Genomic DNA, 12,307 nt, shown 5'->3' on the forward strand with positions numbered 1-12,307 from the left:
CAAGGGCGTAATCTTGCAGCGCTGAGGTGAATGGGCACATAGGCAGGAGGCAAGGTGGGCACTGTTGAAGAGAGACCTACATTGCACTGTCATTAGGTGAAAGAGAAGCCAGAAAGAGCAGTACACTGCAGTGCTTAAAACACCTCTCAAACTGCTTAATGAGCTGTTCTAAGTTTTCTTTGCTGCTTCTTGTCCAATGCTTTCTGTCATGCAAAAATGACACGTTCTCAGTAAAGGCAGGCAGACCCTTGTGAATTCTCTTTTGGGTTTTTTGTGATTTGTCTTTTTTTAAACAAGGCGGGCTCCTTTTTCCCTTCTTCATTTTTATTTTAATATTGAAGTTATTAACCATTCATGCAGCGGGCAGAAGTGTAGTGCTGTCAAAGTGTAAGTTAGACGAACAAAGCAAGAGTCTCTCTTTCAGTTATAGGCAGCTCAGTGGTTTGGGGCAAAGGAGAAGGTGAAAACATTGTTTAGCTTTATATAAATGGAGGGGGCTGAGAAAAAAATCTGGTAGAATTCCTTACCTTCAGGTCCTAGAATCACAGAAGTGTTAGGAGAAAGGGATTTCTAGAGTTTTTCTGGTCCAAGCCATTACTGAAAGAATAGCTGTTCTAGCTAGGAACTGATCCCTTGGAAATGACAGCAATATTTGACAGATAAAATCCTAGTCATTTTCTGAGGAAGATTCATCCTTTTTCCAAGAAAATGACGGAAAAAAACAACAGGGATGAACTACACTGCAAACAGTGTCTGTTACTGCTGGCGTACCGTTTAATTTAATTCTGCGCAGGTACCATGTGATACCATCCCTAGGCCGTAGTCTGTAGGCCAGAAGAAAACAGAGGCACTGTACAGTTTTTGTGAATTGAAACCCAATAGAAATAGATTTCTAAAAAGTAAAAGGTTGAGAAATACTGGCAAAATACATCTTCAAGTATGCTTTATTTGCAGGTGATTAAAAAGATTTTTAGGCAAAAAACCTAGTCAATCTCATCCAATACATGATGGAACATGATTTAGTGCCTAATGCCAGGCAGACTGGAAGATGGGGATATAGGACCAATTATGCAGTTTTTGACGAATTACATGTGATTATATGGTCAACATTCATATAGTAAAAAGACTTGATACATACGTATGAAGAATTATAAGCAGTTAATATTTTAACAATAAGCAGGAGATATTGTAAGAAAAAGAAGGGGTGTAAGGGAATGGGGAAGCTACAGACATCTTAGTAATATCAGAAGCCATAGACATTTTTTTAAAGACATTAGCTTGTTCCTGCAAATCACTGCACTCTTGAGAATACTATTTGCAATTTAAAACTTATCTAAAACATCACCAAAAGGAAACACTAATTCCTATTTTTTTTAAAGTATTTTGTATGAAGAATCTTGCAAAGAACTGAAATATGGCATGGCCAAGAAACATGAATTACCCACCATTTCAGAGACTTTGCATTCATCACATTTAAATACTAGGTGTCTGATTTCGGAAGGTCTCATGCAAAATCCAGCTATAAAAACTCACCACAGAATATTTTCAAGGATAAAAAGCTAATGTTTTTTTAAAGCTGTGACAGACATCCAGTTGTGAAAGTGAATTTTAAAACTAACGGTCCACATTTTCCAGAGGACATTCAAAAAGACATTATTGAACTTTCTGTAAATGCCCAGCTCTTGTCTGCACTTTGCATGGAATAGTTACCAAAGCTGTAACTTTGGACAGTTAATGGAATATATCACTGCCTGGAGTATTGCCAGAGGTAACATCATTATCTTTCCATAACTGCATAATGAGAATTAAATAATCACAAACCAAATTCCTATTATGAAATGACTTTTTTTTTTTCTCATGTACAATATATATATTCATTTATATTGAATATAAGTCCGGTAAAACTATCACAGTAATGTGCTGTAGTGGTCTTTCATAGTGAGAATACTGCCCTAATCACCTTTAACATGCAAAGCTTGGAAGAACCAGAAATTCACAGTAAGTAGTACAATTTGTATATGCATTTTCTGCCATCCTAAAGTTAATCAGCACACTCAAGACTGTTGCTTATTTTTCCTATATGTTTGACAAAAGCTACAGTTCTATATACTGTACATTCACAGTGGGATACCAACCCCCTGTACTTTCTGCAAGAAGGATCAGGTTGCCACTCTCCATCAGAGTAAACATTCTAGAATTTAATATAATAAGCTTGTGAACAGTTTGTCCTAGCTCGAAGTTCGGCAGTTCAGGACTTGATAAAATTCTCCTTTTCATCTCTCTGAAAGGTTTCTTGCTAGCGCATTTTGTAGTCATTAGATACTGACATTTCACATAGCTGTCCTTTAAAATCCAAGTCTACTGTGAAATCCAGGTCACGCTGTAAAAAGATTTAAATGTAACATGTAAGTATGACCGTAAGTTCAGTGTATGAATTCAGTTACCAGTGCTTGAGTTGAAAAGACCTGCAGATTAAAGAGATACCTACCATGGTTTCTAACTTATTTGGGGTTTTAATGTTGCTGACACTGGAAATGAAGGCTATAGGGTGTGTAATAGCATTCACCATACTATCTATGTCTAGGTCATATTAGTGTATTATTCGTAAGGCTGATTTACTGTCCTGGTTACAACTAGGAAGCTTCTGAAATGCTCTGCTATCATATCTGTTCTATAGCCATTTTTTAAGGGCATCCCCCTTTGAGTTGCTCTTAATCTAGGGTAACGGGGTTTCACCCTAGCAGTTATTCCAGAGTAGATCTTGGAAGATTCCCACTGTAGAGAAGCCTTCAGTCATTCTTTATCTTACAGTGACATATTTTCTGGAAAGAGGCAGTACATAGCCCCTACAAAATGGAGCTGTCTCTACAAGCTTTTGAAAGACTTCATGTTTCAGAAGAACAAAGTACTAACAAATCCTTTTGAATTGAGGTAGTCTCTCTGTCTTATGATAACTATCAAGAACACATTAATTTTAGCACCTAAATCTGCATTCGGGTACTTATGGTTGTGCAAACAAATTTGAAATATTTTCTTCATTTTTCCCTAAAAGAAAATAGATACATTCGACCCAAACCAAAATGTTCCAGTCCCCGAAGGACAGCATAAAGGTGTGAAACAGACTGTTTTCCTCTACTTTCACAGCAAGCAGTAGCTTCAGGAGTAAATGTGTTTGAATGATAAGTTTATTTTGTGTTTATTTCTTCCCTGTATCAACACTACTATGAAAACCACATCCAATCTGTATTTGGTGCAAAAAAAGGAAAAGTAATGCAAAAAGGGAAGGCAATGAAACTGAGGATTTGCTGCAGTCAACAAATGCAGTATTTCAACAATTACAGCTGCGTGGATTATAACAACATTATTTTAATGGGTGTATGTTGTAGTAGAAAATGAAGAGATTCTGCTCAAGGTATTTGGCAGAAAATGGTGGCACCGTTTCTCCGAGAGGCTGTACTTCTCATGTCTTGTTCTTCTATACAGGCATAGGTTGTTCATTAGACCATATCTCATGGTCTCCTTACAAGTTAAAAGAAGCACTGAATAACGGACATACTTGGTGTATGCCCATAGCAGAGAAATTGAGGAAGTTTTCACCGGTCATGACAGTGTGGTAGCCATCATGCTTTAGCTTTAGACGTCATCTGTATTTTCTGTGGAAAGCCACAATTTTTAAACCACCATATCACTTGATCGGTGACTTCAAGTTCATTTGATCAGTGAATTCATACAGATGTTCAGCTGAAATCTGTTACTTAATTTCCTAATCTTGGGCACTGGGTGGGAAATCTGGCTATACATGTGGAGTGGAAGTACATACTCTTGATAATCCTGTGCTGGCAGAAGGGATCTTACCCCTGATTTCAGTGACAGTATGAAGAGACCCTTGCCTATTTGTGTCATTAAATGTGAGCCCAGATGATTGCAGAGGGCAGCTGACGTGGTGATGTTCTTGAATTACTTCTTCCTTCCCATGCTATCATATTTGCAGGCTGATGTTCTGTAACATTAGCACTGCATTATCATTGCTGTCAGCAGCTTTGGTGAAGCTGTGACTAGAGCTCTTAGGAACAAACATGAATTTAGAGCCTTTAGTGTGTTTGTTGCTTTACTTACATGGATTATATTTACTGTTGATTATAGTTTGTGATCGGTAGAGTTGGAATTAGAATCAGTGATGCTAACTCACCACATTTTTTGCATTTGGTTTCATAGATATAGTCCCATAGATTTCTTCTCCTCGTCTCACAGTTAAATAGTCCTCTAAGTAGAAGACAGTTTGCTTCCAGTGAGTATAGGGAGCATCGGGTGCTAAAAATATATATATATGGGTATTATTTATAGAAATTGCATTTTTGTCTTACAAATCAAATCAAAAGACTTGGGAACAACTAAAAAAAAACCTTTCTTCTCATAGAATGCTTTAACTTATGTACTATATTAGCAAACATGCTTTACAACAACACAATTATGTTGATTGTCAGTTGGTTGTCTTTTGATTTTTACTGGAATATGTCAGCTGTGAGTCACACCCAGCAAGAAGGATTCCACAAAGCAAGTTACTGGCATAATAGGCACTTTTTTGATGCTTGCCTTTCAACCCACACACATTCAAATCAGGGAAGTCTTTACCACTAAGTGCTTTGAAAGTCAGAAGTCTAAATTAGTTCAAAAAAACAATTAATCAAAACCATGAAAGAAAGGCTCATCAAAAACTATTAATCACAATGACACAGATGAAACCTTTGGCTCATGATCCTGGAAGAGCAGATTTTATCGTTTCCAGGAGGAGAGGGCTGGGGAAAGGACACTTGCACTTTAATCTGAGTTTGGACTTTTTAAAGGCGTCTGCTATGGGCAGTTTGCCAGAGGTGGCTACTGGTCCAAATTAATTTCTAGTCTTGCTTAGCACAATCATTTTGACGACCTTCTTCTATTTCAGGTTTTTGTTTTACTTATTTTATTTCTGATTTAAATTAAAATCTTGGAGTAGTGCCTAATGAACTTGCATTGGTTACTTCTTGTTCCCAGCATTCTTGCAATTAACAGCATCTAGGAACATAAGAACAGGTGTACAAGTTCAGAGACTTCCTGACCTGGCAAAAAAGCCTCTGATAAATTTATTTTTCTTCCATTTGTTTCTCCAGTCACTTTTTTGATGCAGACATGGGCCCACTGTATTGAATCATGCTAATAATATCTTAGCACTGTTTAATAAACAACGATCTCATTTCATTTCAACATCAATGTTTCAAAAAAAACCCACAAACTTGGCTTTAGAAATTGTTTGTGACTGGGGAAAGAGTGAAGCTTTTTTAAAAAACTGTTAGGACAGGAATTTTTAACAGTTCTTTTTTTTCCCAGAATTCTAGAATCAGAAGACAGATATAAACAGACTTCTGTCAGAAGCTGTGTTGGCAAACTGGTATCTTCCAAAGGAAAGAATTTTACTGGATAATTTCTGGCTATGCATCTAGGGAGTTTTAATGACTGTTAATCTCAAATGCTAAATGGAGAGATCCTCTTGCAGGAGTTCAGGTCCAGAATCTGTTTTCCATTTGGACATGCCTTTCTAAAATTTCTAATTGAAAACGTGTCAAACCAAAACAAAACTGAACTTCTGTTTTGAAGCATAACTGCTGTCTTGTACACACACATGTACATGTGCCCTTATGCAGAGCTGTCTTGTTTAGAAAAGCTGGCATACCTGGAAACTTGTGTTCCATGAACAGGATAAGTGTGTGGAATGTAGGCACAAGCCTTCAAGTCCACTCCAAATCACAATTATTTTCTTTGTAATTTTTAAAAAAAGTTGTATCAATGAACTGGCACTTTGTCACGTCCTACAAACTTGGATATTTTACTGAATTCATTGAGCTTTGCCAACAGACACTAGATGAGAGTGCAGACCAGTCTTCTAGACGGTGGTGTCTATTCCTTCAGCTACAGAATGGTCTTTTTATGGAGTAACTTGTTCTGTGCATTCCTTATCATGATGTTCTGAATAGAGGCAGAGAACCAGTTCCCTCAGCCTCCTGTCTACACTCATGCTAATACAGGTCAGGAAGATTTGCTGCAAAGACATAGTTCTGACTCAAGTTCAGGTCGTTGCTCACCAGATTCCAAGAGTCTTTTCCAGCTAAGCTGATTTCTATCCAGTTGGCCCAAGCAGTAGCCTGGAGTTGTTTGGTCCCAGATGCAGGACTTTGTATTTGGCATTGCTGAATTTTACAGGGTTCTCATCAGCCCATTTTGAACCTGTGTAGCTCTAAATAGCAGCCCTTTCTCTCCAGCCTGTGCTCCTCCCAGTTTGGGATCATCAACAGATCTGCTGAGAGTGCACTTTATTCCATCATCCAGGTCATTAATAGAGATGTGGAACAATACTGACCTCATTGTTGGTCACCTGTGGGATGCTGCTTATAACTGGCCTCTGGTTTGACTTTGCTGACTGACACATTTTGAGCCAATTTTTCACCCATGTTACTGTTCACTTATCCAGTCCATATCTGACCAATACAGCCATAAGGATGCTGTGCAAGGTTGTATAAAAGCCCTTGCTGAAGTCACAGTATACAACAGCCACTGATCTTCCCTCATCAACACAGCTAGCTGTCTAGAAGGCAATCAGGTTTGTCAGGTATGATTGGATTTGGTAAATCCATGGTAGCTGTTTTCAGTCACCTTCTTGTCCTTCATACAGTTGGAAAAAGCTTCCAGGTGGATTTGTGTCATAGCCTTCCCAGGAACTGAGGTGAGGTTGACTGGCCTGTGGTTCAGTGGATCCCGCTTACTGCACTTCTTGAAGATGGGTGTGATAGCTGCCTTTTTCTACTCATCAAGAACCTTCCTCCATCACCATGACCTTTGAAAGATGTTAGAGGGTAGCCTTACAATGGCATTGAGCAGCAGCCTCAGCATGCTTGGATGCCTCCTGTCTGGTCCTATGGACTTGTTTAAGGTTCTGTAGTCCTGATGGCATGCTTTGAGGCACAGCTCACGTACTATCAGCTTCATGGTATAAAACCTTCTTCTTCAGTGGCTGCAAGGAACCTCTCCCTTTATTTTAGATACTTTGAGTAACAATTAGCCCCTCCACATAAATAGTACTTGTCTTAGTGCAATTAGAGGGGCACCACAGAGGACCCAGAGGAAACCCTGGACCAAGTATGTGGTGTACTTCATCTGTATTCCTTTTGCTTGATCTGCAAAGGAGTCACAACCAGTTGGTTCCCCCAAGAGTGGCCCCTAGATCTGCTGGAACTGGTGATATGGCTGTAGCCTCATTTGCATCAAAGAAGGCCAGAGTGAACTTTGGTTTTAGAAGAAGCCCATGTCAGAAACACACAAACAACTTGAATATGGACTTGAAAATGTTAAGAATTTGGTTTTGCATGGATATCTGACTAGTGGCTCTTCCCCATTTGCATGTAATGACACCCAACCTTTTTTATTTGGTGGGCCATACAGCCTGCTGGAGAAGTTAGTTTCTGAAGTAACTAAGTTTCTGAAGTTTCTGATGTTCAGAGGATTGGCAGTAAAGCAAAGAAAAGCATTCAATAGGAGAAATGTAGCATTTGCCAAGTGACAGGAGACTGAATCTGGAGATATAGGAAGTCTCTCCAAGCAAGCCTCCAAGGAGGCTGAGCCACCAGCAACTAAGAGAACTAGCTGCAAACAGAACAATGAGAAAGGGCAAGTCATTAAAGCTGAAAGGATTCTAGGATGGAAGTGTATGACTAAGCACTTAGAGCCTCTGAACTAGCAGCCTGTGGGAGCTACAGATAATTTAGAGAAGCTAGGTTTTCAGGCACTGCTGATGAACCTCATTCTTGACGGAGGTTCAGAAATATCGGAGATTGTGATTCCGTTCCCCTCTTTCTTATGAGAAGTAGGCACAAAATACCTTGTACATACATTTGCAAGTTGAGGTGGGTCTGCAAAAACCTCTCTGTAAGAAAAACGCGATGGCAAACTTGGTGTCTGCCCGAGGCTTTTGTCCAAATGTAACTTCTCTCCTTCCCCAAGTTCTCACTCCCTGTGTGCTAAGGGAAGCTAAACCCCCACCTGTGGTGGTCTTGCAGAACATTTTCTGCCTAAGTGCCTGAATGAACCCTCTTTATTCCATACACTGAAGAGAGTCAAGAAAGTCCTTATCCCAGTCACCTTTTGCTATACTGGTACTGGAGCAAAGTCTATGTTTACTCTGCAGACAAGCAGCAATAATGTAACAGGTCCTTTTCCTTGCCATGTTTGATGCCTGTTCACTGGGGTGTCTAAGAGTCAAGCAAAGAATGGCTGGGTTTGAGGGCCAGATTTGCTGATGGGACATGTTTGACTGTAAAACATTAATCAAATATCCTAATTTAGTCAACAGATGTTTCTTAAAACGTGTCTGTTCATATGCACACATAAAACAAACACATTCCATGAATCCTTTGCAAATGAAGCCACATTCCCAGTGATATAAAAGATCTTCCGTGTAGTTCTGGCAATATAAGCAGACCTCCTTTACTAGGGTAGGTTTCAGTTAACATCACAATATAGTAACTACACCCTTTGTTCAAAGCTATTTTTTGCAGAAAACAGAAGGCTTGATTATATTACCTTTTATAAAAGATGAATAGGCTGCCTTCTGCTGAAAAAATCAGCCTTCTCTGGTAAGAAAAAATGCCTAAAACCTAAAGGATTTTTCCACCTTAGATAATTTGGTTCAGCACAAACTCAGAAACAGTAGCACTCCAGGATACCACTGTGGTGCCTCACAGGTTGTTCATGTCTCCCGAGCTGCACGTTGTTTCCCAGCACATACCAATGCCTATCATGGTGTGGGAAATACTGTAGTATAGCACATTTATAGAATGACCAGGGAAACAGTTACTGGAAAAACCTAAGAATAGGTACAAAATAATATCATCCATATGGTTATATTTCTAGAATCAAATATACATAGGTATTTTTTAAAATTGCTTTGAATCTCATGTAAAGGCTTGAGAGCTCCTGTGAAGGTAGAAAAAAAAAGAGTTTTCTGATTATATTTAGCTTGCATCTCATTTACACCTGTTTAAGTTGTGTAATGGTGCTAGCTGTAACAAGCACCACCTGTAATTTGTTGTTCTTGTCATTAAAGCAATCATGATTCTTTTACATTTCTTGCCACACTGGCTGGTTTATTCACTCGGGTAAATGATGCCTTACAGGAATGGAGTTACTCCTTTAAATATCTGCTCACCAAGGTAAGTTAGAGTCTCGCATCTGGGTTGTTAGAGCTGATTTACATAAGCAGTATGTGCGTGGTTTTATTCTGGAAAAAAAAATGATGGTTTTGTTCTAGACTGAGTCAAGCAAGAGCTTTTGCTGAGTTTCGGATTTGGGAGAAACTGGGATGCAGAGCTGCTGTCTCTCACTGAGCCGACAATTCCCTGTCTAATCTGAGAAATGTGACACAGGACTTAGATATCACTGGTGAGGGGCATAAACTCCAGTGTCATCATTTCTGCTGAGCTCCAAGCATGGTAGGCATTGTGAAATCCTGCCTCTGGTTTTGCAGAATTCCTACAAGCAATTGTCCTTTCCCCATCCTGCTCACCTCCCCAAAAGTGACAATAATTTTTATCCCTGAAATTAAAACCTGGTGGTACAGTAAACCTCCCCATACCATCTGACCAGTAGCACTGATATACTGATAGCAATAGAAATGAAATTAAAATAAATACAGATTACCTGTAGAAAACCCCATCTTTTTATGGCACTTTGTAAATTCGATATTAAAATAGGTGACCAAGGCATGAATGTAATCATTGCGCTGAATTTGGAGGCAGAATGCAGAAGTAAATGCCAACTCCTCAGTCTTCACTGTATAAATATCTACTTCCTGTTGTGAGGAGAAAGAAAAAGACATTTACATGCAGTTTGTGACTCGAGGGTAAGTGTTCACCGATGTACTTAAGCATTTTATGTAAGGAACAGCAACAAAGACAACTGGCAGCCCTTTAACACTGTAAGAAATCAGTGGTGCATTTGAGTACATCAACTCATCAGCAAATGATCCAGGTATCTGACTAAGCTGATGGAGTGATGAAAGAGGCCACTCGTGGAAGAGTGAGTGTGAGTGGCAGGGAGGGGCTGTGGGAACTGAAGGAAATCAAGGTAAAAACATGCTTTGACAAATACAGGCACAATGGATGTGGAAATGGAGGTACAGGTCCCAGTTCTAAGATAAGTTCGTCATCGGGGACTGTCAGCATGAGGAAAGATGATGGAGTTGGGTTTTTAATAAAAATAAACTTCTGATTTGTTTGAATATCTCTGGAAGGGAATGTGCTTTGGCTGTGCCAAGTGGTGGGAACATCTGAGGCATGACAGGGGCCTGCTTTTTGCTGACAGTGCTTTCCAGTCCCGATCAGGTAACTGATCCCAAATGGTTAAGCACAGGGATCTTATTCTTGACCTAGACAGAAGCAAATCATATAAATTGTGCTGTGGCTTGACTGCAGTGGTTGGGACCAATGATGTAGTCTCCAGGATTGCTTATATCTGTCAATAACTAAAACTCACTGTTCAAGGCTTAAACTGAGTTTTTTAGATGGATCTGATTTTCCCAGCTAGGTATGGCTTTTATCATCTGGACTGTTTCCAAAACTCTTAGTCATGATAAGGAGGATACTAAGTCTGAAAAACCATCAATTGTCATCTAATGCTACGGGATATGTTTCTTATCAGTGCACCTTCTGATATCCTCCTGAGTGTATCTGGCTTCACTGTCCTTATTGTCCTTGTCAGGGCCTATTTGGCAAGAGGCGGATATCCTGAAAATATTTTTCTCTCTACTATTTGCAGTCAGTATGAACAACAAAACTGCTTGTGCATACAGAGAAATAGAAGCTTTGTAGGTAGAAATCCAATTTTCCTCTCTCTACCAACGTAAGCCAGGAATTGTATCACTGACCTCACCAGTGTTACTTCAGACTCACACTGCAAAAATAGAGCAGAGTCCAGAATGTCCTTTAGAGGGCTAAGCAGCATTTTAGGGCACAAAATAGGGGCTCTTTTAGCAATTGCACTCTGTAATCTAAGAAAAATCTGCAAAAATGGACATCAAAAGATGCAGCCATAGAGTTACTGAGGTCTTTGCGTGGACCACATACCATGTGTTTCCGAGAAAACTTACGGTGAGATGATTTAAGCAAGCTATAGTTTTGGCCTGTCTGGTTAGCAATATTGTTCAAGAATAACTTAACCATAATGAACATTATTCTACTACATTGCATTTGCACAAGTGACTAGTGTTTATAAATAACCCACGCTTAGAAGTGGTCATTTCAAGCTGGGATAGCCTTAACATTATTTTTGTTCGGTTGTTCTTCTTGCTTTTTTCTTTTTTCTTCTTTTGAGAAAAAAATAATACTAGGAATAAGAATTTCTGAGATCTCCTTGCAGACTTCCATAGCAGTCTGCAAAACCTACTTTGACAAGCTGGACCGGACTGGTGGGTGATAGCTGCAGATTTCCGTAATTTTTGGTGGCTTTTTACTGGTATTGTGGGGAAATTGTGAATTAAGTCCAATGATGAGACACATAAAAGGGATCTAGCTCCCTCTCTCTGAGCTGTGTTGTCTTTGCAGAGTAAGGTGGAATCAAAAGCAGTGGGGAATATCTTTATTAGAGAAGTTTGTGGAAATGTCTGAGAAATACTGAACAGATGTGCTGGATAAAACGGTGGTCACTTTTGCAGTCACTTCTTTAAGGACAGAAGCGTGCTTTCTTTACTATGTAAGATATGAGGCAAATGTGGGATTTTTTTATTAATTAATGTAGTTTTGAAACTGTCTTGATCCTGTTTTGGTGATATCTTTGAATTGTACTCTGGCTACTATATATTCTTATAGTAAATGTCACTACTCATTCAATGTTAATTGCAGCTAACTAGCACAGGGTATAAATGCTGTCTTTGCAAAAAGTAAGTGGAAAAATCATGATGTAACAGATTTTATTCAGGGTTCAAAAACAACAATAATAAAAATGGGCATAGTTAAGCATGGATCTGATCAAAATCCAGCTTTTACTTACACTAAAAAAATAATATGTTAAGCTGAGCATGTATAAGAGTGTCAGAATTATCAGCTAAATAAGGAGGTCCAGGCTGTGGTTGACACCTCATGAAAGATCATGAGCCATCCCATGCTACGTGTCCCCATTGCAGAGAGACAGGCAGAGCTCCAGTTTTTACATTCACTGCATAAAGAATGGTTCTTGGGCTGTCCTGTGGCACGAATTGCTTTAGGAACGAGCAAATGATGTATAGAAG

At 39.2% G+C, this 12,307-nt stretch overlaps 1 protein-coding gene across 1 annotated transcript in view; it reads right to left on the minus strand.

Moving 5' to 3' along the window:
• Window positions 1-756: 756 nt before the first annotated feature.
• PRMT8 (protein arginine methyltransferase 8) overlaps window positions 757-12,307 on the minus strand; it is a 74,255-nt gene continuing 62,704 nt past the window's right edge. Inside the window, exons 8-10 of the mRNA XM_056341394.1 lie at window positions 9,724-9,874; window positions 4,190-4,311; window positions 757-2,380 (exon numbers count right to left, since the gene is read on the minus strand). Coding sequence (XP_056197369.1) covers window positions 2,297-2,380; window positions 4,190-4,311; window positions 9,724-9,874 — 357 coding nt within the window. The 3' untranslated portion in view covers window positions 757-2,296. The remainder of the gene's footprint in view (window positions 2,381-4,189; window positions 4,312-9,723; window positions 9,875-12,307) is intronic.

Source organism: Falco biarmicus, chromosome 5, assembly GCF_023638135.1.
Source record: "Falco biarmicus isolate bFalBia1 chromosome 5, bFalBia1.pri, whole genome shotgun sequence".
Classification (NCBI taxonomy): Eukaryota; Metazoa; Chordata; class Aves; order Falconiformes; family Falconidae; genus Falco; species Falco biarmicus.